We start from the raw sequence: 25,851 nt of genomic DNA on the forward strand, positions 1-25,851 counted from the left end.
TGCTGTTGATTTTTTTGTAAATAATTCTTCCATCACATACATTAATTAATTAATTAATTTATTTATTCATTCATTTAGTGTGTGTGTGTGTGTGTGTGTGTGTGTGTGTGTGTGTGTGTGTGCACGTGTGTGCGTGCGTGCGCGCGGATTCACACTCACCATGGCCCACACATAGAGGACAGCTTGCAAGTTGTTGTTCTCTACATCTACTGTGTGGGACCAGGTATCAGCAAGTGCCCTTACCCACTGAGCCATCTCCCTGGCCTGCTTTCTCATTTGGGATGTCAGAGGATGTTAAACAACACACTTACTAATTACTAAATAAATCACCAGAGCAAATCTTTTTGTAAATACTACTTTGTCCCTTAAACTTCATTCTCTTGTAATTTCTGTAATCGTATAAGCTGATGTTCACCATCCTAACTTTGTGTGTGTGTGTGTGTGTGTGTGGGGTACCCTTTTTAACTTTTATATTTTGTCTTGAAGAACTTGAAAGACTTTCATTCATCTGTATTTCTTTTGTGGTGTTTTGAGACAAGGTCTCACCATGTAGCCTTGGGTGGCCTGGAACTAGCTATGCAGACCAGGCTGGATTCAAACTTACGGAGATCCACCTGCTTCTGCCCCCTGGGATTACCGGTGTGTGCCGCCACACCTTGCCTTTTTGTATTTCTTCCTAAGAAAATATCTGCTTTTATTACTCGTGATTGAATAAAAATAGAAATATACAATTGAAAAGTCTTAGGCCATTACAGGTGCTTTTAAGAATAATAGAAATAGCAGAGAGTGGTGGTGGGTGCATGCTTGTGGTCTCTGAGACCTTGTTTAAGAACAAGATTTTTTTTCATTCCATGGATGGATGGTTTTTCTAAAAAACAATCCATCTTTTAAACAAAGAGCTAGGAACTAATTGAATTATTGATTACATTTGAAATATAGTATAAAATGGTTTAAAATTTATGTAATTTCTCTTTTGTTTTATGATGTTGCTTTTGTAAGCAATTAGAGTATATTAGAGAGTATGTTTGGTATGTTTGAAAAGGATTTTGTGTGTTTCTTGGTGTCATACATATATGTTATTTGGATCATAGACTTGTAGTTGAATAAAACGTGTGGCATAAATGAAGAAACGTTAAAAGACATTGAAACTCAAGGAAGCTAACCAAGTTTCTTACATTTACATAACAATTTATACTCAGTTGATGGAATCCCCCCAAAATATTAATCACTTAGGAAAAAATAGCTTTTAACAATTTAAAAGTTCTATTTTGTTGTTTAGTTCTTTAAGGCTGACATTAGTTATCCTTACCACTTTAAAAAATACTTAAGTGGTTCCAAGAAAAGCTTCAGAACAGCTGTAATAACAGCTGCAGATTTAGTCAAAATAGGTGTTTTAAGGCTCTTAACTGCCCTTTCGAATCTCTTTCCCTTACCCCAAATAGCCCAAATATATTTGTAAAAGTTTTGATAATCTTGGGATTCCTGAAACCTGGTTTACCATATGTTTAACTGCATGCAGATGTGGTAATGGCATGTAACTTTGCTAAGGCTCTTCTGCTCTGTGTGTCCTGATAGGTTTTTGTTAGCTGTGTCTGCATTGACTCTATAGATACACATGTATTTCACGTATGCCAGTGGTTTTGATCAGTACTCAATCACCTGCTAAAACTATTCACAGGAGTAATAGATTCAGTGTAAATTTAAGCTAATATTGATATTATTATGTTTTGAATAGAAGTAAAGGCAGAAACTCATATGTTTTTAAAAGTATTTCTTCAAATTTTTACTTCAATAAGAAATTGCCTTTAATCCCACTTAAAAACAAATTTGAGAAATCTACGTTTTTGTGTGAAATCTATTATAATGAACCTGAAGCTAAGTACCTATCCTTGTAGCCCACCTTTTTCTCCTTGCAGTTTTCTGATCTAGTGACCAGATGGCATTCTAGACAGTTGTTAAGATCATCAGATAGGAAGTAGCTAGTAAGGGTTACGGAGGACCATGGCTAAAGCAATGTTTGGTACTGACCATTGATCATGAGATATAATAAATAGCCTGGGTCCTTACTCCAGCTGTACAGAATTGTCTGCTCAGAATCTGGTTCAGAATTGTAGTAACTTAATACTGAATCATACAGGGGGAACTTGAAGTTTTTTGTTAAAGTTAACAGTTGTATACTTTTTATTAGACCATATGTATTATCCCTATATGGGGATATGATGAATCACTGTGGTTAAAGTGAGAAGGCACAAAGCTTTATAGGACATGGTTCTTACTTTTAAGTACAGGTGAATAAACAAAGTTCACACACATGATTAGAACAATAAACCACCTATGTAAAGGTAAACATGTATTTCTATTGTTAGACTCAGGAACTCTAGATCTTAAAGTAATTCCAAAGCTGTAGATATGTATTGTTATTATCCATGAAGAAACAGATGGGTAGTGAATTGCCTCGTGTATTTAAACGGGATTTATAGGGCTTTCTCAATACAAACTCAAGAGTGACAGCGGGCAGCAAATTAACTTTCCTTTTATCATCTTAGATATCAGCTGATGTTAAATGCTCAGTACAAGAACTTTTTTTTTTTGTTGTTGTTGTTTTTTGTTTTTCAAGACAGGGTTTCTCTGTGTAGCTTTGTGCCTTTCCTGGGACTCACTTGGTAGCCCAGGCTGGCCTCGAACTCACAGAGATCCGCCTGGCTCTGCCTCCCGAGTGCTGGGACTAAAGGCGTGCGCCACCACCGCCCGGCTTCAGTACAAGAACTTTTATAGACTAAAACTTCTGGACCTTTTCATGTCTCATTAGGACATAAGCCTAATGAGAATAATGCACCTGTTATTTTTAGAGTAGGTAAAATTTAACAGAAGCCATTTCTTAGCAATAAACTGCACTCATTAAGACAGAATAAGGGAATTGTATTTACAGAGTTGTAACTTTTAGAACATATATTAGCTTATAGTTATGAGGAAGATAGCAGGTAAAATCTGAGATAGAACATAATGATGATGATGATGAAGGTCCAAGTAATTAGGTAGATAAAAAATAACTGAGCAAACAGTTTGAGGAAGAAAAGTTAAACTTTATAACTTTAAAAAATTAAGAAAAATGATGTGATCTTAGATTTAGCTCATTATCAAACTTCTTTTTTGACCATATTTTACCTTTTCCCTTCCCTTCCTGTTCACCCAGAGACTATTTTTGACATGGTATGGTGAGGGACTGTGAAATTTTTTTCGTCTATGGACCAGGAACGTCTTGGACTAGTAGATTTCTTATTAATATGTACAAAAGTGAAAAATAGGAATTAAGTAGTTGAACTTCTGAGCCTCAGCTACTTAGTAAAATATAAAATTGTGTCTATCTAATTATATGATTATTGGGACTCTCGAATCATTTTAAGAGCTGATGTAACAGGTAAATAATTTTTTTCTTGTTAAAACAGTAGATTCAGTCTAGTAAAACAAACTTTTGAGAATATATTTGATGTAGTATAGGTTTTAGAATTCAGGAAGATAATGTCCTTGCTTTTAAGAGAAAGAAGAAATAAGGCGTAATGTGTATGTCTGCATCATCTGGTACAATATGAAAAGTGATGAGAAGTTTAACTTTCCTATATTTTAGCTTACGTTAAAGAGCTACCACTTGAAACCTTGAATCTGCTCTAAGACCCTAAGATTTGATTTGTCACAAGTGACAAAGCATTTGTACTTTTTGATAAAGATGCTTTCTATACTTTGGACTACTGAGTAATTTGTTCATATTTTTACTTGTGATTTCCATGAGATCAAAGTGTGAAGGTATGTTTTCCAGTATTTAATAGATGGAAGCTGGTTCAAGTTTTAGGTGCACATGCAGCAATTAATAGCCATGCTAGATGTCCTAAAGAGTGTGTAATTCTTAGACTTGGTGAATATTGATAATAGGACAGGTTTCAGAATTGAACATCTGAGTTGGATACCTTGGACATGGCACAGGTGATTAGAAATGACTACAGAAACACCTACCTCCTCTGAAGGCAGTTTTGTACAGGGTTCCAGACTTGGAACTTTTGAATTTATGTGATGCAAACCATTTTTTTTTGTATGGTCTCTTGTGGTTGGAGTTCTTTGTAGTAGTGACTTCAAATGACCTCCTTTGCTACCTGTTATTCTGTATTCTTCATATGTTATTGGATGTGCTACAGGCTTGACTAAGGGAATAGCCTGCCGATGGACAGTCAGGAAGGGAAGGGTAGATACAGAAAGGGGGTGAGGATGATAATGACAGTCTCAGGTACTGTCCTAATGCTTATAAGCCACACAACAACACAGAGTTTATATTTTAGTAGTGATCATTATTTAAATGAAATACTAATTTACTATTCAGTGGTCGGTACAAATCAGGAAACTACTTCAACAATTTGCACAGTGAGAGGCAAGGTTCATGCTTGGCTATTTGATTCTATAGACAAAACACTTAGCATTGTCACAGTATTGCCTTCGAAGGTAACCTAAAGTCCCCTTTGGGAAAATTTCTCTCTTTCCCTTTCTCTAAATATGACAGCTGTTAGAAAGAAGATTAATATTTCAAGGTCAATAATTTTGGAGGAGGTGGAGGACAGAAAATATTAAAGAGCTTATTCAGCATTTGAAGGCTAGGTGAAGACAGAAAGGAAGGAACCTGGAAACAAATACGCAATTGCACTTTACTTTGCATTTCAGGAGAAATGGACTTTGAGTCTGACTGTTGTAATCATTAAATTTCATGATGCTATATGACCATGAAAGCTTGATATGGGAATAGTGACCATTAATTTGTAGGTTGGCATTGTCCAATAGAAATTTAGTATAAACCATATATTTTAATTTTATTATGACTGTATTAAAAGAAAAGAAAAGAAAACTAGTAACTAATCAATATATTACTTTATATACTAAGTATATACTAATATATACCTTTAAATACATGCTAAATCTTTAAAATCTATCTGTATTTTATATCTACAACATAATTCAGTTCAGACTAGCCACAAATCATGTTTAATGGCCATATTTGGCTGCTTTCCTGGAGAGTTCATTTACATACTATCAAAAGGGGAAAGTTTGATTGCAATTGTTACATTCATAAAAAGTTTCCAATTTTAATTCTAGGTAGATGGTGTGTTTTCTCTGTGTACAGTGGAGGGGCATTTATGCTGAAGACAGTGCAGTCCAGTTGTGTCTGTTGCTCAGGAAAGGGACGTACTCTATACTCAGTAAGAAGGAAATGGGGCAAGATTGCCAACTGCTTAGGCTGCCTGCCATTTGAGGGTCTACAGGCGTTAGCTGAGATAGAAGGCTGTCTAAGGACTCCAGAAATTGGTTGCTATTGGAGAAATTTTTGGTGTCTCCTCATCCCTCCTAATGCTAGGGATGGAACCCATCACTACTCTTTTAACTATACCTATGACTTTGGGCAAATAAAAACTCCTTCTTAGGGCTATATAGATCAGAGATAATGGCATCTGCTTTAATTCTTCTATGCATGATATAATTGGACAACCCTTTCCTTCTCCTGCTTCCCTTTCTCCCTTTCCCCCTCTTTCTCTCTCTTTAGGACAGGGTCTCCTGTAGCCCAGGGAGGCTGAATTCCCAATATAGTTAAGGAGCCTCTTGAACTCTTGATTCCCTTGATTCTGTCTCTCAAGTTCTGGGATTGCAGGTATGTACCACCATTCCCAGTATGTATGCAATAGTGTATGTAGAAGTTCATGGCATTATACATAATGTATGTATGTATAATAACTGGTCGCTGTAAGTTTTTCTATTTTAGCTTTAAGCATGTAGCTTAATCAGAATTTGAGTCTAACAAGAGAGATGGACAATGAGCATTCAGGTCAGGCCTATAGGACTAATTTAGAAGTGGGAAGTTTTTTGAAGGTACAGTTTTTTTTAAGTGTATTCAAGAATAATTTGCATGCTGATCACCCTGGAATCTTGTTAAACGGTAGTTTGGGGATTGTCTTCAGGAACTCAGATCAGTTTCTCTGGTCATACAAGCCTAGTACCAGCTTCTCTTACTCAGTGGTCTATTGCTGTGAAAACACACCATGACCATGGCAACTCATTCTTATAAAAGAAAACACTTAATTGGGGCTGGCTTACAGTGTCAGAGGTTCAGTCCATTATCATTGTGGCAGGAGCATGGCAGCACATAGGCAGGCTTGGTGCTGGAGAGGAGCTGAGAGTTGTACATCTGGATCTGCAGGCAGCAGGGCAAGAGAGCCATTGGGTCTGTCTTGGGCTTTTGGAAACCTCAAAGCCCATCTCCAGTGACACACTTCCTCCAACAAGGCCCCACTTCTTCAATCCTTTCAAATAGCGCCACTCCCTGGTGATCAAGCATTCAAATCTATGAGCTTATGGGGCTGTTTTCATAATATCATACAGATGTATGCCTATAAGCCATATGCAGCAAAAATTGGCCCTGAATGCAGCTCAGTGCTGTTCTGGAATATGAACTTTATAGATGAAAAAACTGTCATAATATCAAAAGGCTGGACATGCCTGCTAGGCTCTACAGTATCACAAGTTCAGCAATTCCATTCACTGTGGAATTTGAGAGTTTTCTTTATAGTCTTATGGTTAAAAATGATTCTAGGCTGTGACTATAACTCAGTCTTAGTGTGCTTGCTTACCACATGCAATAACCTGGGTTCAATCCCCAGCATTGTAAACAAGCAAGGAAATGAAAAATATTCTAGTGATGTTTAAGTACTTTCTTTTCTTTAACGTGTTAAGTTTTATATTTTGTTCATGATGGAGGTGGAACATTTTTTTCCATTTAAACGTTTATACATCATGGGTCAAAAGTGATGGGTCTGCAATCAAGAGCATGTATTGTTCTTGCAGAGGATCCAAGTTCAGTTCCTAACACCCATAGCAGGTGGTTCACAATGATCTGACATCCGTGGCGACCCTGGCCACTATGAACACCTACATTCATGTGCACATACACACATACACATAAGTAAAAATAATAAAAACAAATGTTAAACTTTTATATGTCATGGGATAAATGTGATTTTCCCATGTTAAGGATAGGATTATGACATCTATTCATTCAATTAGTATTTAACACATATCACTTAGTAAATATCAATATCTACTAAATGAGTAGCAAATATTGCTTAGAGTATATTGTTATGTTTTAAAAATATAAGTCAATTATTCAAGTACTGTAATCTCCAATTTGAGTGGGAAAGGAAGGCAGATTGAAAAGATACCAATAGTGAAACTGGGGTCAGAAGGTATTCTCTGGTGCTAACTAGTGGGACAAAATGAATGCTAATTTGTGTAACTAATGTGAATAAGAACGAATGGAAATTTTCGAGTGTTTTGGCCTGGGCCGTTTTGTTAGTCACATTTGTAAATGACAGTCAGGTCAGGAAAGCTTTACTTGAGTGTTTTGACTGTTGCTTTGTCCGCAAGGAGCACTCTTACTTTGAGTTTTATCTTCGTTGTTTTCCAGAGCAGTCTTACTGTGGTTTTTAGGAAATCAAGTTGCATCCTTTTGGCATTTCACATAGACCTTACATATTTTAGATTTTTCAAGTAAATTCTTACTCACATTGCTTCAAATCAAAGCTTTAAATTTCATGTTTGGAAGAATACATTTCATTCTTAGCATTGGTATCTTTAGTACCCAAATCTTTTTGGATCCAGCATCTTTAATTAATCCTATGGGTTAAGCAATTCTATTTTTAACACCTATAGTTCTGTTCATTCTCAAACTAGGTCACCAGAGCTTTGTCATTGTTAATGAAAAAGTCATTGTTCACCTCTCTTCTTTTTGGGAGCATGCTCAGACTGAATGGAGCTAAAATATGTAATACTCAGCTTTACATACAAGATACAATTTGCATGTTTTAAATTCAACCAATTTGCTAGTACAATGATGTTATTTATATCTCAGAACTTCCATTGCTATTTAGAACTCACATGTCTTATTAAGACTTTCAGTAGACTTTTTACCTAGAACCTCCATTTTACTTTTTCTTTAATCCTCAGTATTTTCTGAAGAACCATTGGGTCTTACTAGAATTGAGTTTTGCAAATTACAAATGAAAAGAAAAGGGACATATTTAGAAGTTGGGAGCAGTTCAAGTACAGAGAACATTTACACTCATTTATGCTTCCCCTCTTTCATTGAGGAAAGTCCTAGCTTCGTGTCCTTTACTTTTCTCAGGTTGGTAGCGATGGTGACAATGGTTGGGGTGGCAGAAGTGATTGTAGGAATGGATTTAAGATACTCAGTTTTTAAAGATTATTTAATTATGAGATAATCTTAAAGATAGACATTTCAAAGTGGGATGTACAGCTTATAATGTGTCAAGATTCATCAATAAAGCTGCTAGGAAAAAAAAAAGGAAAGCGATACCAAGGAGAATGTGTCCTTTAGCATGGGGTTTCAGTTGCTTCCCAAATACAGTTAATAATGTGGTTATTACCAGAAGTTTTCTTTGTAAGGTAGTCCTGTGTTCGATATTGGATTATGTATTGTATCAGACATTTTAAAAAATACTGACAGTGCTAGACGCATAATTCTCTTCTGGCCTACTGTCCTTGCTGTCTTGTTCCTGTGCTGAGTGTGTGCCACGTATTTCCAACAGTGCTGACATAATTCTGAATTATTTTAAACTGCAGAAAAGCACGTTATTTTTCCCTTTATACTTAGCAGTTTTAGTACCAGCAGTTATACTTTTTTCTTGGATGACTTCAGAATGTTTTGAAATGATGTTGGAAAACAGTAATTTTGGGGGGCTGAATGTAGACTCTTAAGAGACAATCTCAAATCTCAGTTGTGAACTTAGGTGTGTAACTTGGGGCAAGGTAATTTATTTGAGTTCATCTTGCTTTATGGATAAAACAAGAATTATAAAGTACCTACTTTATAAACATTTTGAGATTTGAACCAATTTGTAAAGATGGAACAAACCCTATATATGATATTTATTGAATAATTAGTTATTAATTTTCTGTTATATTCTCAGTAAATTCTAACAAATAAAAATTGTTTTTACATCTTTAGAAAATTTCAGGAAGCAACTTTCAGGTTAGAGCTTTACTCCTTCCCTTCTCAAATTGTTTTCAGACTGAAGTGTTGTCTAGATTTTCATGTTCTTAGGACTTACTTGGGGATCACGTTAACATGTATTTAGTAATTTCCTAATAGTTCAGAGGTTTTGCCCCCTGACAAGCCTTCCTTCCGGTCCTTAGACCATGTGTTGAGTAGCAAAGTTACATACTCATGATGCGCTTCTCAGTCTCTCTGTGAGTTGGGGAGCTCAATTCCATGTCTTTACTACTTTGACATGTTTGATTTTAAGTCTATTTCCTCAGTCAAATTGAAGGACAGCTAATCAGAACTCTTAGGCTAAAAGCCAGATAATATGTTAGCTTGAAGTTTTCTTTTTGTTACACTCTAAAAAGTTTGACTTCATGAAGCTTTCTTCAGGTATCCCATTTTTTGTCTCCTTTGATCATTTATGGAATCTTCTTTGGACTCTTCTAAGCCCTCAGCAGCTTCCTTAAAGTATAGTAGCCCAAACTGTCTCAATAGAAATGGATAATTGTTCAGACAGAAGAATTTAGTACCTTCCATTTCTAATGTTCCATGATTTTTATTATTTTAAGAAGAAAACACACACACACACACACACACACACACACACACACACACACACACACACAAAATTGAATAAAATCCAAATTCATGAAGTTCTTGATTGTTTATTAGAATCTTTTGTTAACAAAGTATTACCAAAGCATATGGGACTAATGACCTGAATGAAATATTCCTCTGTTATTTCATTGCTGGCCTCGAGACTCTTATGCTCCTCCTACAGCTTTCTTTGTGCCTTTTTATAAACCTAGATTTTCAAAGGATCAGGATATTTTCCTTTGGGCTATTGGTGTGTGTGTGTGTGTGTGTGTGTGTGTGTGTGTTTGTGTTTGTGTTTGTGTTTGTGTGTGTGTGTGTGTGTGTGTGTGAGAGAGAGAGAGAGAGAGAGAGAGAGAGAGAGAGAGAGAGAGAGAGAGAGAGAGAGAGAATGAGAATATTATCTTTAAAAATTTAATTCAGGCTATGGAAAGAGAATTTTTATAATTGAGGTGAGAGTTAACATGGGGAGTTAAGGATTCAAGGGGATTTCCACAGAAGGGTAAAAAAGTGAACTCAATTTTAGGATCCTAAACAAAACATTTTGATTGACATGTAGAGACCCTTATGTTCACACAAACACCCATATTTGAATATTTATAGAAGATAATCTGTCAAATTACTGTTATTTTAATTTGCTTAGCTTGGCTGATTGCTGCAGTTCGATATTAGTTGAATTCTAGATGAAGAGCTGTAAATACACCCTGGAGTGCAGTATGCTTTGTCCTTGAAACTTCGTGGTGCTCCTCCCACATCTAAACTGCGGCCTCTGACTTTGCCAAACTTCCATACCCATTTTAGGAAAAAAAAAATTACCGAAGGGTGAAAACTGTAATGATTTGATTTCTTAAAATTAGCATTTAGTGATCAGGAATTGTATAAGTATTTTTTAACTATTTCTGTAGATTTTGCTTTCAAAGAAGTTGTCCTTTACAACTCATACTTTGAGATAAATTCTTCAGTTGACTGTGAGACATGTTAACATATGCTTCATGTTAACAGCAAAAAGTGTGTTTCTACATAATTAGTATTTCTTTTTTTTTATATCATTTGAACAGACAATTTTAGAGACCCAGATTCAAGTAATAACACCTTTCTCTGAAATACCTTGTGGTTTTCTTCAAAGTCTTACATTCTAGGGGAAGGGAAGTAAGTTCTGTTTTCAGTTGATATTGAAGTAACTTCATAATCTTCTTCATTTTAAGTCAGAAAGTCTGTTCTTTTTGGATAATTTTCCCTCACCCAGAAAACACTGTGATTTGTTGATGGGGTTTCCACCGTTACTCAGGGGAGTCTACTGAGTTACGTTATTTTAGTTGGATAGAAGATACAGAAACTTCTCGAATACTTTTTGGATCAGGAACTGTTCTGTGTTCTGTTTGCTGGGCTGTCTGTCCCTTGCCTCGCCACTGTCACCTGAATGGCTTAGTTGTGTGTGTATAATCAGTAAGACATATGTGGCAGTTTACTTTGTCTTCTTCTGTTTTATTCCTTTATCTTACGTAAGTGGACACTGAATGTGTTTTGTGTTATTTAGTTATTTAGTTATTTAGACCAAGTACTTGGTCTCAGTGTTATTAGATACTGACTTTGTTTGGCCTTTGGGGAATGCAGGACCTCGAAAATATGTTTTGTATTTTACGAAGGTATTCTGTCATTTACATGAATTCATTACTATTCTCATTTGATCCATTTTTTGGGTGGATTTTAATCTAGATGATTTATATAGTTTATTTTTGTACACTTTTGTGACTATCTCCAAATATTTTCTTTACCTATCTTATTCAGATTTCTCAGTATCTTCTTAGGAAAACTGATTTGTCTAATTGTGTAATCTGCTGGCTGAATTTAAAGGGTTAATGATTCTTTAATTTGTCACCATAATTCTTAATTTTAAAATGCTTTATTATTTGCTAATGTGGGATAAGTTCAGATATATTTGTTATAATAATGCACTATGGATATGGAACTAGTATAACATCATAAAAACCAAAGTGAGCTAACTGTTGATATGTGCACTTGGGGCTAGTCTTTCTGGCATTCTTGCTAAGTCTGGAAGCTTATTTTATAGTCTTTTTTCAAATTTTGAGTTAGGCACTGTGCTCATCAATATGTTAACCAATATGCTTTTGATTAAGTAGATTAAAAATTCAAATAAAATTTAAGCCAGTAATATAAAAGGTAATAAGCCATTTTCTTCCATGTGAACTGGCAAAAAAATTAGCTATATTCCTTACTAATAAGAGCAACAAACTCAGCCAGGCGGTGTTGGTGCACGCCTTTAATCCCAGCACTTGGGAGGCAGAGGCAGGCGGATCTTTGTGAATTTGAGGCCAGCCTGGTCTACAGAGCAAGTTCCAGGAAAGGCGCAAAGCTACACAGAGAGACCCTGTCTTGAAAGAAAAAAAAAAAGAAAGAAAGAAAGAAAGAAAGAAAGAAAGAAAGAAAGAAAGAAAGAAAGAAAGAAAAGAAATAAAAAGCTGCAAACATTTAAAAATAAACAATTATTTTAAGTTAGAGAAATAGGAGCCAGAACCAGTGCAACAAAACTAAATTACAAGAATTACTGGAAGGCTGGTGGGGACAAGCCAGAGAGGTAAAACCTTCAGAGGGGGAACCCTCCCCCACCCCGCCCCGCCCCAATCTTCTGGGCATTTTCCTCCAGCTCTTTACAGTGAATATCAGCATGGAAGAAAAAAATTCAGATTCTTATAGCTGGAGGGGAGAAAACTAATAGTTTTTATAATATCTTGGAGAACCTTTTTTTTTTTTTTTTTCCAGAGACAGGGTTTCTCTGTGTAGTTTTGGTGCCTTTCCTGGAACTCGCTCTGTAGACCAGGCTGGCCTGGAACTCACAGAGATCCGCCTGCCTCTGCCTCCCAAGTGCTGGGATTAAAGGCGTGCGCCGCCACCGCCTGGCTGGAGAACTTTTCTTAACAAGATCTGTCATCAAGCAAAAAGTCTTTTACCGGGACCTTCTTGACCTTGGGGGAAGGGGTGTTCTCAAGTTCCCTTCCAGCCACTGTTCACCTGAGGAGGTGGAGGGAAGTTGAGGTGCACCAGTGGAGTTCACTGTTGGCACAGGTCAAGAGGAGGCTGAAGCCTCATCATAGGATCTGGTCCCTCCTTCCACACCTTGGCAAGGTACTAAAGGCCTCTTTGTTACAGTTTCTTCTACCCATTATATCCTGAAGCACTTTGGTTAGAAATTACAAGATGCTAAAATGTATGTCCTTCTCCTCTATCCACAGTTTAATAAAGAAAGAATAAGCATCAGAACCACACTCTCAGAGCAAGGATAACAGGACCAAGCTGTGAACTTAAAACAACTATTATTAATATTCCAAGGGCTGCAATGGGAAAAATAACATATAAGAACAGGTGGATAATGCTTAGGAGAAAGATGGACAATCTTAAAAAGAACAGTAGAGAAATGAGATTAAAGAGAAAGAGATTAAGAACATTGTAAAAAGCGGAGCATGGGGATAGCATTCTGTAATTCTATCTGGTTAGAGGCTGAGGCTGGAGTATGGAGAGTCCCAGGTCATCTTGGCTATGTAGCTATGGCTCCAGTCAGCTGGGTGAGGCTTTCTTTGCTTTACCTGAATAGGAATTGTGGGTAGGCAAAGAGACTCTTTAAAGACTGGTCTCTAGAAGCAGCAGCTGCTCTTAGTCCTCCAGGCTTGGCAGCAGAGAGCCCTGACAGGAGATAGGCAGAAGCAGCAACAAGTGGGTCTTTCTAGTGTTATGTTAGGATGCTTAGCCCTGCTTAGCACTCAGTCCCTTTGTTGACTTAGTGTTGGGACCCTTGTAGCTTGGCAGAGGCCAGTTTGTAGCTCTCAGCCTGGAGTCTGAGCCCCTTGTCCCTGAAGACTGGAGCTCGCTACAACTTCTTGGCATGTTTTCTCTCTGATCTTTATAAACTTTTATCAGCCTTCCATTCTCTCAGTTCTGCTTTTGGTCTTCTCCTTTCTTCTCTAAACTCTCCAGAACTGTTTGCTTTTTAAAATATTATTTTAAAATAATGAATATTGCTTAAATAAAAATAGAAGTTTTATTTTCCCCCCAAAACAAGTTTTATTTTTTTAGACCATATAGCTCTTTGAATTCTGAGTTGCAAATTTGAGATCTTCCTCTTTCTCATTCTTATTTTCAAAAGTCTAGCTATTTAGTGATAAGTGTTGAGGATCTCCCCTGGAGCTGCCCTCTCTAGACCCCGCTCTCAGAAAGCCCGCCAAGGGTCAATCTGGTCACCGGACCTGCCATGTGCTCTCCCTCCTGCCTTCCCGAGAGTCACCTGGGAGTTGCTTTGCTCTGTCCATTAAACCTGGACTTAATAATTTGGCTTGATTGGTTTATTGCATCGGCAGAGGAGATTCAGTAACGGGGGATCCAATACATATATTAAATACCGTAATTTCCTAAACCCTCAAACATTGTGAGTATATTAAGCAAGGACAACAGACTGCAGACATTGGAGGGTGGCTCTAGATCTCTCTTTTGCTTACATCATCACCACCATCATGTGAGTGTCTACATCACTGAATATGAGGATTTTAAACCTAGGGGATAGAGTCACTTTTGTCATCAATTTTAAGAATGAGATTATTTCTATAATGGAGAATAAATAATTTTGTTAGATGTTAATTCTCTTTTAAAATGAATTATCTCGCAGTACCATTATTTTAAAATTCTTCATGTTTAAAGTATTTTATAAGAAGAAAATACTAAAAAATGAAATAAAATACCCAAATAAATACCATAATTATGAATGACAGCATTTGTAATAGATATTTAAAATTAGTTGCTACATGAAGACATGCATACAGATAAAAGCATGGCAGACATTCTTTTAAATGAAAATTTCTCTTTTGTAGCCATTTATTTGTTATTAAGATTATTAGGTGGTTGTTGTATTCTAGACTGAATAATAATTAGTAAACAAAGAGAAATTATTTATCTGATGAAGTTTGTATTCTGTTGTGTAGACAGATATTTAGTATGTCAGCTGGTGGTAAGCGTTCTAGAGAAAAGCAGGCGCACCAGGAAAGGTATTGCAGTGCTGGAGGGGGAAGCACACTGCTTTAACAGAACAGCAAAGGCAAGTTTCATCGAGGAAATGGTAATTGAGTGGTGGCTTGAATTTGATGAAGGACAAAGCCATCAAACAGTTAGGCAAGTGTGTTTCAGGGAAATCCACAAGTCCTGTATGGAGTGCAAACTTCTTTCAAGAAGAAGACCAAGTTGTCTATCCCCAGCTGGCCTTGGCCTTGATAGCTTTCCCTCTTTCTGCCTCAGCTCTTAAGTGCTGAAGATTGTCGATGTGTCAGCCCTGACCTTTATTTTGTTCATCCCATTCTCATTCATTCATATCCTCTCTCTCCTTTTTTCTCCCCCTCTCTCCCTAGCTGCCCCATTGGTCCATCCATGTGTTATTATTATTACCACTACCATTAAAACAACAACGAAACCTCTTCTACCTTTATTCTTAGGCATGGTAGTGATGGTAGCCCTGCAACATCCTGTTCTCCTAGGTATCACCATCTTCAGAGGGTGTTACTCTGAGGTTTATGTGTCAAGATGTAGCCTTTAGAGGATTGATTGGCCGTGTGGGGAGTTTTGCGATTGTTCTCTTTAGGGTGATGCCGTGACATCGTCTACTCTCCTCCTCCCCTCCATCCTTAAGCTCTTTTTGTTTGTAGTATTTTCAAGATTTGTTAGAGAGGTCTACTCTTGTCCATTATTAGTTCATTGGTAAGATGTGTCTTTACTGAGTGTTTGAAAGGATTCATGGATGGGATTCTTACTGTGAGAACTTAAAGGATTCCTGGCCCTTTGTGAACATAGGAATTATTAACCATTAGTACCAGAGTACTTTTTCCTCATAAATTATTCTTCCAGGTTTTATTTTAAGGGTCTTTCATTTTTGGTTTCGGATAATTTAAAGAGCTTCTTTGAAAACACAGGTCTTGATGTAGCTCTCCCTCTGGAGTGAGAAATTTTCCAACATTTCTTGTTGCCTAGATTTTCCTGAATTCTAATCTATCTTTCCAACTCAATAGTACTGCTGGCTCCTGTTTGGACTTCCTCTTCTACATATTTCAGTGCTGCAGACACTGAAGCAACCCTGGGCTGTTTAGGGGCTCACTCGTTTTGTCTTCCTTGTTTAGAGATCAGTTTCCAGCTCTCTGATATCAGATGTATAATTTGTCCCGTTTTCCAATTGTTTACGTTTGGAAGGTATTTCTTTTGTCTGTTTGTTTCTTTGGGGTTTGGTCTCACTATGTAGTCCTAGCTGGCCAGGACTATGTAGACCAGACTGGTTTCAAACTCACAGAAATCCACCGGCTTCTGCCTCTTGAGTGCTGGAATTAAATGTGTGTGCTACTACCCCTGGCTGGAAAGTAAGTCTCGACCGTGCTTATTTCCTTATGGGTAAAAGCGAAGGTCTCCTAACATTTTTTAAAATGAAGAATGATATTCTTAGCAAGCAACAGATGTGTCCTATTACAAATTGAGTACAACCATGTGAAAAATACTAATTTTAAAATGTTGCCTAAATTAAATTTAGTTTAGTAACATTTCTGCTATTCTATATGTAGCTGTAAATAAAGATGTTTTAGCTGCTTTTGATCTAATACTAATTATCAGTCAACTGATGCAGTGAATTAAGGTTGGTGTAACTTTAGTGATTTACAGTGGCTGATCTTGTTTTGGTTTTTCTGTGCCTCACTGAAGATCACTGCCTGTGAACTGGTTTGGTTCAAGTCTTCCTTTCTTCCCCTTCACTCTCTTACCTTTCTTGAGTTTAACATGACAAAAATATAACTCTTAACTTAGTATGGGACTTCTTATGAAAATGGCTGAATTTCTTTTATTATAAAATATATTAATTATAATCATAAAGTAATTATTTTAACCGTGTATTTGAAATAGTTTTAAATGTCTAATAATCAGATTAGATATAATTGTGTGACCATGCTGCACAAATATTTTATTCTATCTCTTGAGATGCCGTGAAATTGTATACATTTATTATTACTCATTATTTCTTTATCTTCTTCCATTAGTCACAAAGCACTGGCAGCATAAATTGAAGTGAAATAATTGAGAATGTGTCACTAAGTATGAAATGAGTAAAAGGAGATGCGTTTGGGCTCAGCTGAGCAGTAATGGCCCTCAGTCCTGGCAAGGGGTGTGTGTGTGTGTGTGTGTGTGTGTGTGTGTGTGTGTAGCTAGAGTTTTCCTGCCTTGTCCACAATCAGGACAAATCTTTGTCACCCGCCAGTCCCATCACCGCTCAGACCCAACCAAGTAAACACAAAGACTTATATTGCTTACAAACTGTATGGCAGTGGCAGGCTTCTTGCTAACTGTTCTTATAGCTTAAATTAATCCATTTCCATAAATCTATACCTTGCCACGTGGCTTGTGGCTTACCGGTGTCTTCACATGCGGCTTGTCATGGTGGCGGCTGGCAGTTTCACTCCGCCTCCGCCTTCTGCTTCCCAGAATTCTCCTCTCTCCTTGTCCCACCTACTTCCTGCCTGGCCACTGGCCAATCAGTGTTTTATTTATTGACCAATCAGAGCAATTTGACATACCATCCCACAGCATGTGTGTGTGTGTGTGTGTAAATAAATCAAATTAGTGTTTGTCAGTAAGAGAAAATGGACTGAAAAGAGAAAATAATAGTTATACAAAGGTACAGATTAGGAAAAAAATCATTTAACTGGGTACTTTTATAAGGACCTTTTATAGCAGTAAATTATACTTAAAGTTGAAAACAATTTAAAAGAAAGTTTAAACTGCTCCCACTTTGTGAATATAATTGAAAATGCCATTAATGAAAATTGAGAAGTTTATTAAATGACTGAATTATGTGATTTTATTATATTTTTATTAACTTATAGAGAATTAGATTTCATTATTGTGTTTTTCAAACAAAATTTATTTTTGTTGCATTTTATGTTCAAATGACAGATTTTTTTTCCCACTAAATGATCTCAGATTCCTCCTTCCCTCTTTACCTTCCTTTCTCCATTCTTCCCCCACTGCACTGGTTATTTGTTTTGAGATCACCTTGTGTCATTGGCTGGGTTTTGTTCACGCTGTAGTTGAGCATGAGCTTTTTTAGCTATAGTTCTTTCTTGGCTTCATTTCCCCATGCTGGGACTACAGGAAGACAGGATCTGATCATGTAACACAGGGTTGCCTGGGGTTTGTGACCCTCCTGGTCCAGCCTCTCTAATGTTGGAATTGCAAGCATGTGCCATACCTATCATTCTTTTAATGAAAAGAACTTTAACAGTAATTATTTTTCAATCAATTTAAATTCAATCACTAATGTAAAATTCTATTTTTTTTTTTTATTTTTTTTTTTTTGGTTTTTCGAGACAGGGTTTCTCTGTGTAGCTTTGCACCTCTCCTGGGACTCACTTGGTAGTCCAGGCTGGCCTCGAACTCACAGAGATCCACCTGGCTCTGCCTCCCGAGTGCTGGGATTAAAGGCGTGCGCCACCACCGCCCGGCTAATTTTTTATGTATTTCAGAGACAATAGAATCAACTCAAGTAACTAGTGCTTTAATTAGCAAATGACAGAACTATGCCCATCTTTCCTAACCTTTTTCAGAACAGATGGAATGATTGTAAACATTCACTTCATAATTCTTTGAATTAAAACAAACTAGATAGTCATTACTTCAGAATGCTTCCCTAGTTAATTCTATGTGATGAGATGGACTTAAATTTTCAGGTAAAAAAAAAATCATTTGTTACATTTTAATGAAGGTTAAGTTTGCAAGGTTAACAGATGTTTAGTTTGACTGTTATATTTTAATGATGTGCTTTCTTAGTTAAGAAACACTAGGAAGCATAAGTTTGGAAAAAGAAATTATAAACAAAATGTTAGAGAAAAGCTAGTCACGAGTTACAAAGTACTATTAATTTAAGAACCCTATACGAATTAAGTCAATTCAATTCTAGATTAACATACCCTCAAATCTGTATCTTTTAAAAAGTACCTTGTTGTTCTCAACTCTCTTTAAAATTAAGTAGTACTAAATAATTTATTAAAATCTTTCTTTCTAAATGGCTCCCCTAAGTGAAAGGGGTAGTTAACATGTGTGTGTGTGTGTGTGTGTGTGTGTGTGTGTATTAAAATAAGAAAAACAGAACGAAGCAAGCAAAGGTAGTAATGAATTAAAATGACACTTTAATTCTAGCTGAATCCCCCTCTCATTTTCTGTAAAAGCACCATGGTGAAACCAACCGAATTAAAATGTGGAAGGAAGGAGGGATAGAAGAAAAGAGTGATGTCTGTGAAGTTCAGTTTTCATTTAATACTTACATAGTGTGGCAGTTGGAATGTAACTAGCTCCATAAGCTCACAGGGAGTGGCACTATTAGGTGTGGCTTTGTTGGAATAGGTACGGCCTTGTTGGAAGAAGTGTGTCATTGTGGGGATGGACTTTGAGGTCTGCTCAAGCTATGCCTAGTTTAGTTCACTTCCTGTTGCCTGTGGATCAGAGATGTAGGACTCTCAGCTCCTTCAGCACCCTGTCTGCCTGCATGCTGCCTTGTCTACCATGTTGATAGTGGACTGAACCTCTGAACTGTAAGCCAGCCCCAGTTAAATGTTCTCCAAGAGTTGCCGTGGTCATGGTGTTTCTTCACAGCAATAGAAACACTAACTAAAACACATAGTAATCACATTTTCACATTTCTTCTTGGTGGGGTAACAATGTATGCGCATATGAATTTAAAATATTTGTTATCTTTGATACACAAATATAGAATATTCTCTTAATTCATCAAAATTGCTAATATCTTAGAAATTAGTTGGCCTAGTTATGAGTTACAAACTCAAAATCACATTAGTGAGATTTCAAGGAGTATCTTACTTATTTTAATAGTTATGTACAATAATATAACAGGTTGTGTTTTCTGATGTAATTAACTTATAATATTCAATTAAGTTAGAAGTCTGGACTGGTCATCTGTACCTTCGGCAGTTTAAAGTGGTGGGTTGAAGAGATGGCTGACTGGGTCAGGTGCTTGCTGTGTAAGCATTAGGACCTGAGTTCAGATCCTAGCATCCATGTAGACACCAAGGTATTTCTTTGAGTGGCTATAACGCCAGCACTGGGGTGCAGAAACTGGCAGATCCTAGGGACTCCTCAGTAGCCAGTGTAGCTAAAATGTCAAATACAAGGTTACATTAAAAATACTATCTCAAAAAAATGAGGCAGAGAATTGGTGGAGATTGAGGGAGGCATCCTGGTCAGTCTCTGGCCTCACAAATGCTGGCATAGATAAGTACACACAAGTACACACAAGTACACACACACACACAAACGTGCACATACACAAACACACACACACATAAAACACAAATACACACACACACACACACAAAATAAGGTGGAGAGTGACTGAAGAAGACATACATTATTGGTTGTTGGCAAAGGAAGTAAAGTGATACTATTAATAAACTGAAGTGAAATGTGTACATTTACAATTCTTCTAATTGAGTTGTATGTGTACATATACACTTGCATGAATATACATTTGATTGGTAACATAATGTAGTGTGAAGAGCAAACTTCTTAAATCTGTCATGGGTTATAAAATGTATGGACAGCTTACCCAACTATAAAATTGGAATATATTCTGTAGACTCAAGTAATTGTGAACATCATGTGATAATATGCATAAACATTGTAAAGCATTTATAAACTCTGATTAATCTTATCTTTCCTTTGCTCATTAAAAACCAAATATATTAGCCTACTACCATTTATACTCTGTCAAGGTTTTGCTCATCAGGGCTTGTTCTAATTCCTTTTCTATTGCTGTGAAGAGACACTGGCCAAGGCCACTTACAGAAGAGTTTGTTAGGGCTCAAGTCTTACAGGGTGAGTTCATGGCCAACATTGTGGGGAGCATGGCTAGTTTGCAGATCTAGATTCAGTGTCTCAAGGAGAAAAAGACAGTTAATGTATTAGTTTGTATTCTGTTGCTGTGATAAACACCATGACCAAAAGCAACTTCCAGCTTACAGTCCATCACCGAGAGTAGCTGGGTCAGGAACCAGGTGGCAGCAATTGAAGCAGAGACCATCACTCAGCCTGCTTTCTTGTATATCCCCCAGGACCACTTACCTACAGGCCAGTCTGATGGAGGTATTTTCTCAAGCAAGATTTCCTCATCCCCCTCGACTCTAGTTTGTGTCATGGTGACAAGAAACTAACGAGTGTAGAGAACAGTCGAGGACGATACCAGATGTTGACCTCCGGCCTCCACACATGCATGGATGTGCATACCTGCTGTGGTGGTGTGAATAAGAATGCCCCAAAAGTTAATATATTTGATTGTTAGTCATCAGGGAGGACAGTATTTGTAAAGGATTAGGAGCTGTGGCCTTTTTGGAGGAGTGTGTCACTAGGAGTGGGCTTTGAGGTTTCAAAAACCCACACCAGGCACCAAGTGTCTTTCCTTCTCTCTTTTGGCCTACAGACCAGGATGTAGCTCTCAGCTATTGCTCCAGTGCCATGAGTGTAGCCACACTCCCTGCCCTGGTGATAATGGACTAAGCCTCTGAAACTGTAATAAGTCCCCAGTTAATGCTTTCTTCCATAAGAGTTGCCTTGGTCATGGTGCCTCTTCACAGCAATAGAACAGTGACTAAGACACCTCTCCCATCCTCCAATACATTGGAGAGTCAAACTATGTTTATGCCTAAACTATGAGGCAGGTCTTACTTAAATGTGCACTTTTAATATTTGTTGTCTATTTTTCCTTGAAAATTTTCTTTTTGGGAGTGTACCAACACTAGAGAAATGCATATAGATTTCATTCTGCTTGTTTTAAAGAGGTCTGGGAATACAACTTAATGGTAGATATGGGCTTATAAAAATATTTTAGAAAAACTGTTTTCAAATATAAAGCAAAGGTTAGGTAAGATTGCAATGCTGGAGAGAAAGAAAAGAAAAAGGATAAATAAGTCTTCTAATGACGTCAACCTTCTGCTTAGGAGACCTTTACTAAATAGTAACACAGAACAGGATAACTCAACAAAACATAGCCATCTTCCTCAACATTCTCTAGAAAAGACAACTGTTGTTTCCATTTTACAGGTTAAAGAAATTGACACCTAGTGAGGTTACCTATCCATAATATAGCGTAATACAGATTCAACTGATCTTAACTCTGTATTATAGCACATATAATTTTAATCTCTATCCCTTGTCAACATTAAGATAAAATTACATTTTATCGAGTATACCGGGGACTATGGGGGTCCAGCCCCTCGATAGTCCCCTCCCAGGGTCCGGGAAGAATCTACAACCAGCTGATAATTAATCTTTAATGGGAAGAAATGAATCTATGTACACGAAACTCCTTAGTTCATACACTTTATTATTCTGTGATAGTTCTCATATCTAGCTCCTTTCTTGCCTGATTTCTCTATATTTATCTACTGTTCCCTCTAGGTTCTATCTTAATTCCTTCATCTACTTCTGTCCCTTCTAGGTTCTCATCTATCTAGTTCTTTCCCCTATCAGCTCCTCTCCTGTCTCCTTCTCTCTCATCTGGCTCTTCCTCATCTTCCATCTTGTTCCTCTAGTCCTCTCTTCTAGCCCTTCAATCTAGTTCTTCCCCATCTCAGTTCGTTCCTCTCAAGTTCTTACCCATCTAGTTCTTCCATTTTCTTCTCTCTTCTCCTTCATGCCCTGGAAGTCTCGGTATATAAAGGGAGGGTCCGAGCTAAATTGTGTAAAGCTATTACTTAATGTCCACCTCTCCTAGGTGGTGTCTCCTTGTGGAATTTACCATAAGTCAGGAGACTTGCATGTGGGCTGTTATCATTGTTAGTCCACCTGGGACTAACAACGGGCGCCCACCTGGGTGGTGTTTACTGTAGTCCTTGAAAGTGGCTAAGGGAGATAATCTGATTCCAGAGAAAGCCTTTCCTGAGGCTGTTCTCCAAATACCTGGAATGTGTATGTCCAGAGAGTGATCAGTCTACACTGTTAGCCCTTCTTAGGGAAAAGTCAATTGGGAAAACTGAAGGCACACATGATTTTCATAACAGAATACAGCTGATATATAACAAGCCAAGTAATACCAAAAACTCCTTGGGATTTGGCTTTCTCTGGAGGAATTCCCTGATCCCTCCAGGTAGTGACTTTGCCATAACCAGCTGAGTTCTTATGATATATTCCTGCGGCCCGTAGCACGAGTACCTCTTCTTTGCCAAGCAGTACAGAATGCTTTGCATATCATTAACCTTATTTAGGCCTTGTAACAGTTCTACTCAAACTTCTGGTCTCATTAATATTGCACTCTAACTCTCAGATTTAGGAAAAGACTTTAGTGAAAAATTGCTTTTGTGGTATTTTTGTTGTTCAAGAAACAAAAATAAAAATATTCTGATTTTTTAGGTAGCAGAAGAAATAAATCATTTAAATACCTCTATCCTTTTAAAAGTCAGTATTGAAAAAATCAAAAACATTGGCGGGAGGAAGCCCACCATATTTTGATCTATTTAATATTCTTCAGAAGAAGAGTATCATGAGATTTTAAATAGGGGTAAGATCATAAACATTTGAAAAGAAAACAACCCACTTTGAGAAAATTTCGAGATATTGTAAGATAATGTGTTGACAACAGTAAATCCTAAAGTTTACAAATGATTTTACTTTTAATCCACTTTGCTTATAATTGTGCTCTACGATTTCAAATTTGCTGTCTCAAGTTTGACATAGATGTCAAATAGCTGATGTGCTCAGTGTCTTTGTACATCATGTGTGACACAGTCGTTCAGGCATTTACTTGGTCAAAAGTTTTTATCAGTGATTACTAAATGGCAGATACTGCTCTAAGTGCTTGGGAGACAGCAGCAAACTAAAAGATCAAAATGATGGTGCTCATATTTTGACAGTCATGGTTCAAGCATGACAAGAAAACAACTAGGCTTTGGCTGTGGTTAGCATATGGGAGAACAGTTCAATACTTACTCTTTTAAATCACGATAAGGAAAACTACATAGAAAATACTCATTTTTTTTTACTTCCACTTAGAACATATTTGTTAAGAACTATAGAATTCTGAGAAACAGTCTCTCAAAAAACAGAGTTAAGGTAATATTAATAATTAAGAACATGATCATGTTTTACTGTTATAATAATTTAATGTTTTATAGTTTATATAATCTCAGTCTTCCTGCAAATATAGTAATTTAATACCTTGGATATTTTGAATACTGGTTTATCAAATTCCAATGTTATTTCTATAACAAAGTATATGTTTCTGTAAACTTTGTTAAAATCTTATCTTTGAGTATTGTGATAATTTACATTATAATTGCAAGTAAAATGTTTCAGCCTATTTTGTTATTCCTTGTTGATTAAATTATTCTTTTTTGAAAGTTTTGTTGTCTATATTGTCTAGGGAAAAATAAAGTTGTAATTTTTTTGTTTATGTATTTGCACATCTGCCTATCTAATCTCCTAATATCTTGGAAATAGCTAGGGTATATAATAGCTTCAGTATGTGGTATGATGGAAATTTTCAGTGCTATATAAGTTGTTATAGCAAAGTATTATTAACTCACATGTCCATACTTCAGTTTTTTATGAATTATTAAATTGAATCCATTGCTTAAGCTGCCAGACTAGAATTTTATTTTAATCAGGAAGCCTTGAATCTCTGCATTGTTTCTATATATGTGGATAAGTCAACCTCACTAACTGATTCCTCACTTGTATTAGAAAATGGTCCAAGAATGGAGTTGTGCAAGAGGAGTTCCGAGTGGTTAAGGAGAAAATGCCAAGAAAACAAGCGAATCTTGGGACCACAGTTTCTTTAAAAATACAAAATTCTCAGAATGTGTTTTCATGTCCTTCCCAGGTGTGGTGGGCAGGAGTGAGTTTACTTCAGGTTATTCATCACAACTGGCTGTTGTTATTTGTCTATACGCCTCTATGGAAAAACATAGCTTTTGCCACATGCAGTGATTTTACACTTGTGTGACTCTTCTTAAAGTATAAATTGATGCTCTGAATAAAGTTGGCTATTGCATGAGACTCTAGTTTGCAAGTTAAATAGTGGTAAGATGGAGGGATGAGAAGTTGAAATGAATTCACTCGTACTGAGAACTTGCTTTTCTTTTAGATAATGAACACATTAACCTGAAGTACATAGCTGAATTGGTTTTGGTTAATTATTCAAAGACATAATCTTTGAATCCCTCTATAAGACTTATTATACAACAATTCAAGAAAGAGAAGTTGTGATGGAATTAGACTTCTAGGCTTGGAGTGAACTATTTGCCATTAGGTAAAACCCTAATGTGTGTGGTTGACTTAATGTACAAATTTCAAGCGTTCACTTTTTACCGGGTCCTGGGTAGCTAAACTGTCTTTCAGCCTCCTGGCCAAATAATACCATGGGGTTTTCTGGGACTCCATAAATGTCAATTTATGTTGTTTTCTGTATCTTAAACAACTTAGTGCATTTCTTACTCTTTCCACAGCATGTAGAGCCACGAAGCACAGGACAGGGAAGCTTCCTCCTTGCATCACCAGGAAGATCCTTTTGTAAGAGGCACCACAGGATACCAGAGAGACTGATTTGTCTAAAGCATCATGTGTTGAAACAACAGAAAACCTATGTTCCTGTGTGGCTAACTAGGACCAGAGTACAATGTTTCCAATTCTTTGAGCTCCAGGAAGACAGAGAACGGAGTTGAAACTCTGAAAATGCGGCCATGGACTGGTTCCTGGCGTTGGATTATGCTCATTCTTTTTGCCTGGGGGACCTTGTTGTTTTATATAGGTGGTCATTTGGTTCGAGATAATGATCACCCTGATCACTCTAGCAGAGAACTCTCCAAGATTCTTGCAAAGCTGGAACGCTTAAAACAACAAAATGAAGACTTGAGGAGGATGGCTGAGTCTCTCCGGTAGGTTTGAAATACTGAAGGATTTGATGAAATACTGTGCTTGGCTTTTAGGTATGGGGCCTCATTCTGCTGTTGAAAAATACAATTTCTGCAAACTGTCTTTGCAAAATTTTAAACTATTTTAGCAGGCATTTAAAAAGTGTCAGTGATATATCTATATAGTCAATGTAGGTAAAGTTTACATAGTTGCAAATCATTTTT

At 36.9% G+C, this 25,851-nt stretch overlaps 1 protein-coding gene across 8 annotated transcripts in view; it reads left to right on the plus strand.

Moving 5' to 3' along the window:
- Positions 1–25,851, plus strand: part of Fut8 (fucosyltransferase 8) — a 227,073-nt gene that overhangs the window by 82,305 nt on the left and 118,917 nt on the right. For all 8 annotated transcript variants that reach the window (XM_015991973.3, XM_076550917.1, XM_006973134.4 and 5 more), the window contains one exon: positions 25,222–25,650. In XM_015991973.3, coding sequence (XP_015847459.1) covers positions 25,448–25,650 — 203 coding nt within the window. In that variant the 5' untranslated portion in view covers positions 25,222–25,447. The remainder of the gene's footprint in view (positions 1–25,221; positions 25,651–25,851) is intronic.

This window comes from Peromyscus maniculatus, chromosome 14 (genome assembly GCF_049852395.1).
Source record: "Peromyscus maniculatus bairdii isolate BWxNUB_F1_BW_parent chromosome 14, HU_Pman_BW_mat_3.1, whole genome shotgun sequence".
Lineage (NCBI taxonomy): Eukaryota > Metazoa > Chordata > Mammalia > Rodentia > Cricetidae > Peromyscus > Peromyscus maniculatus.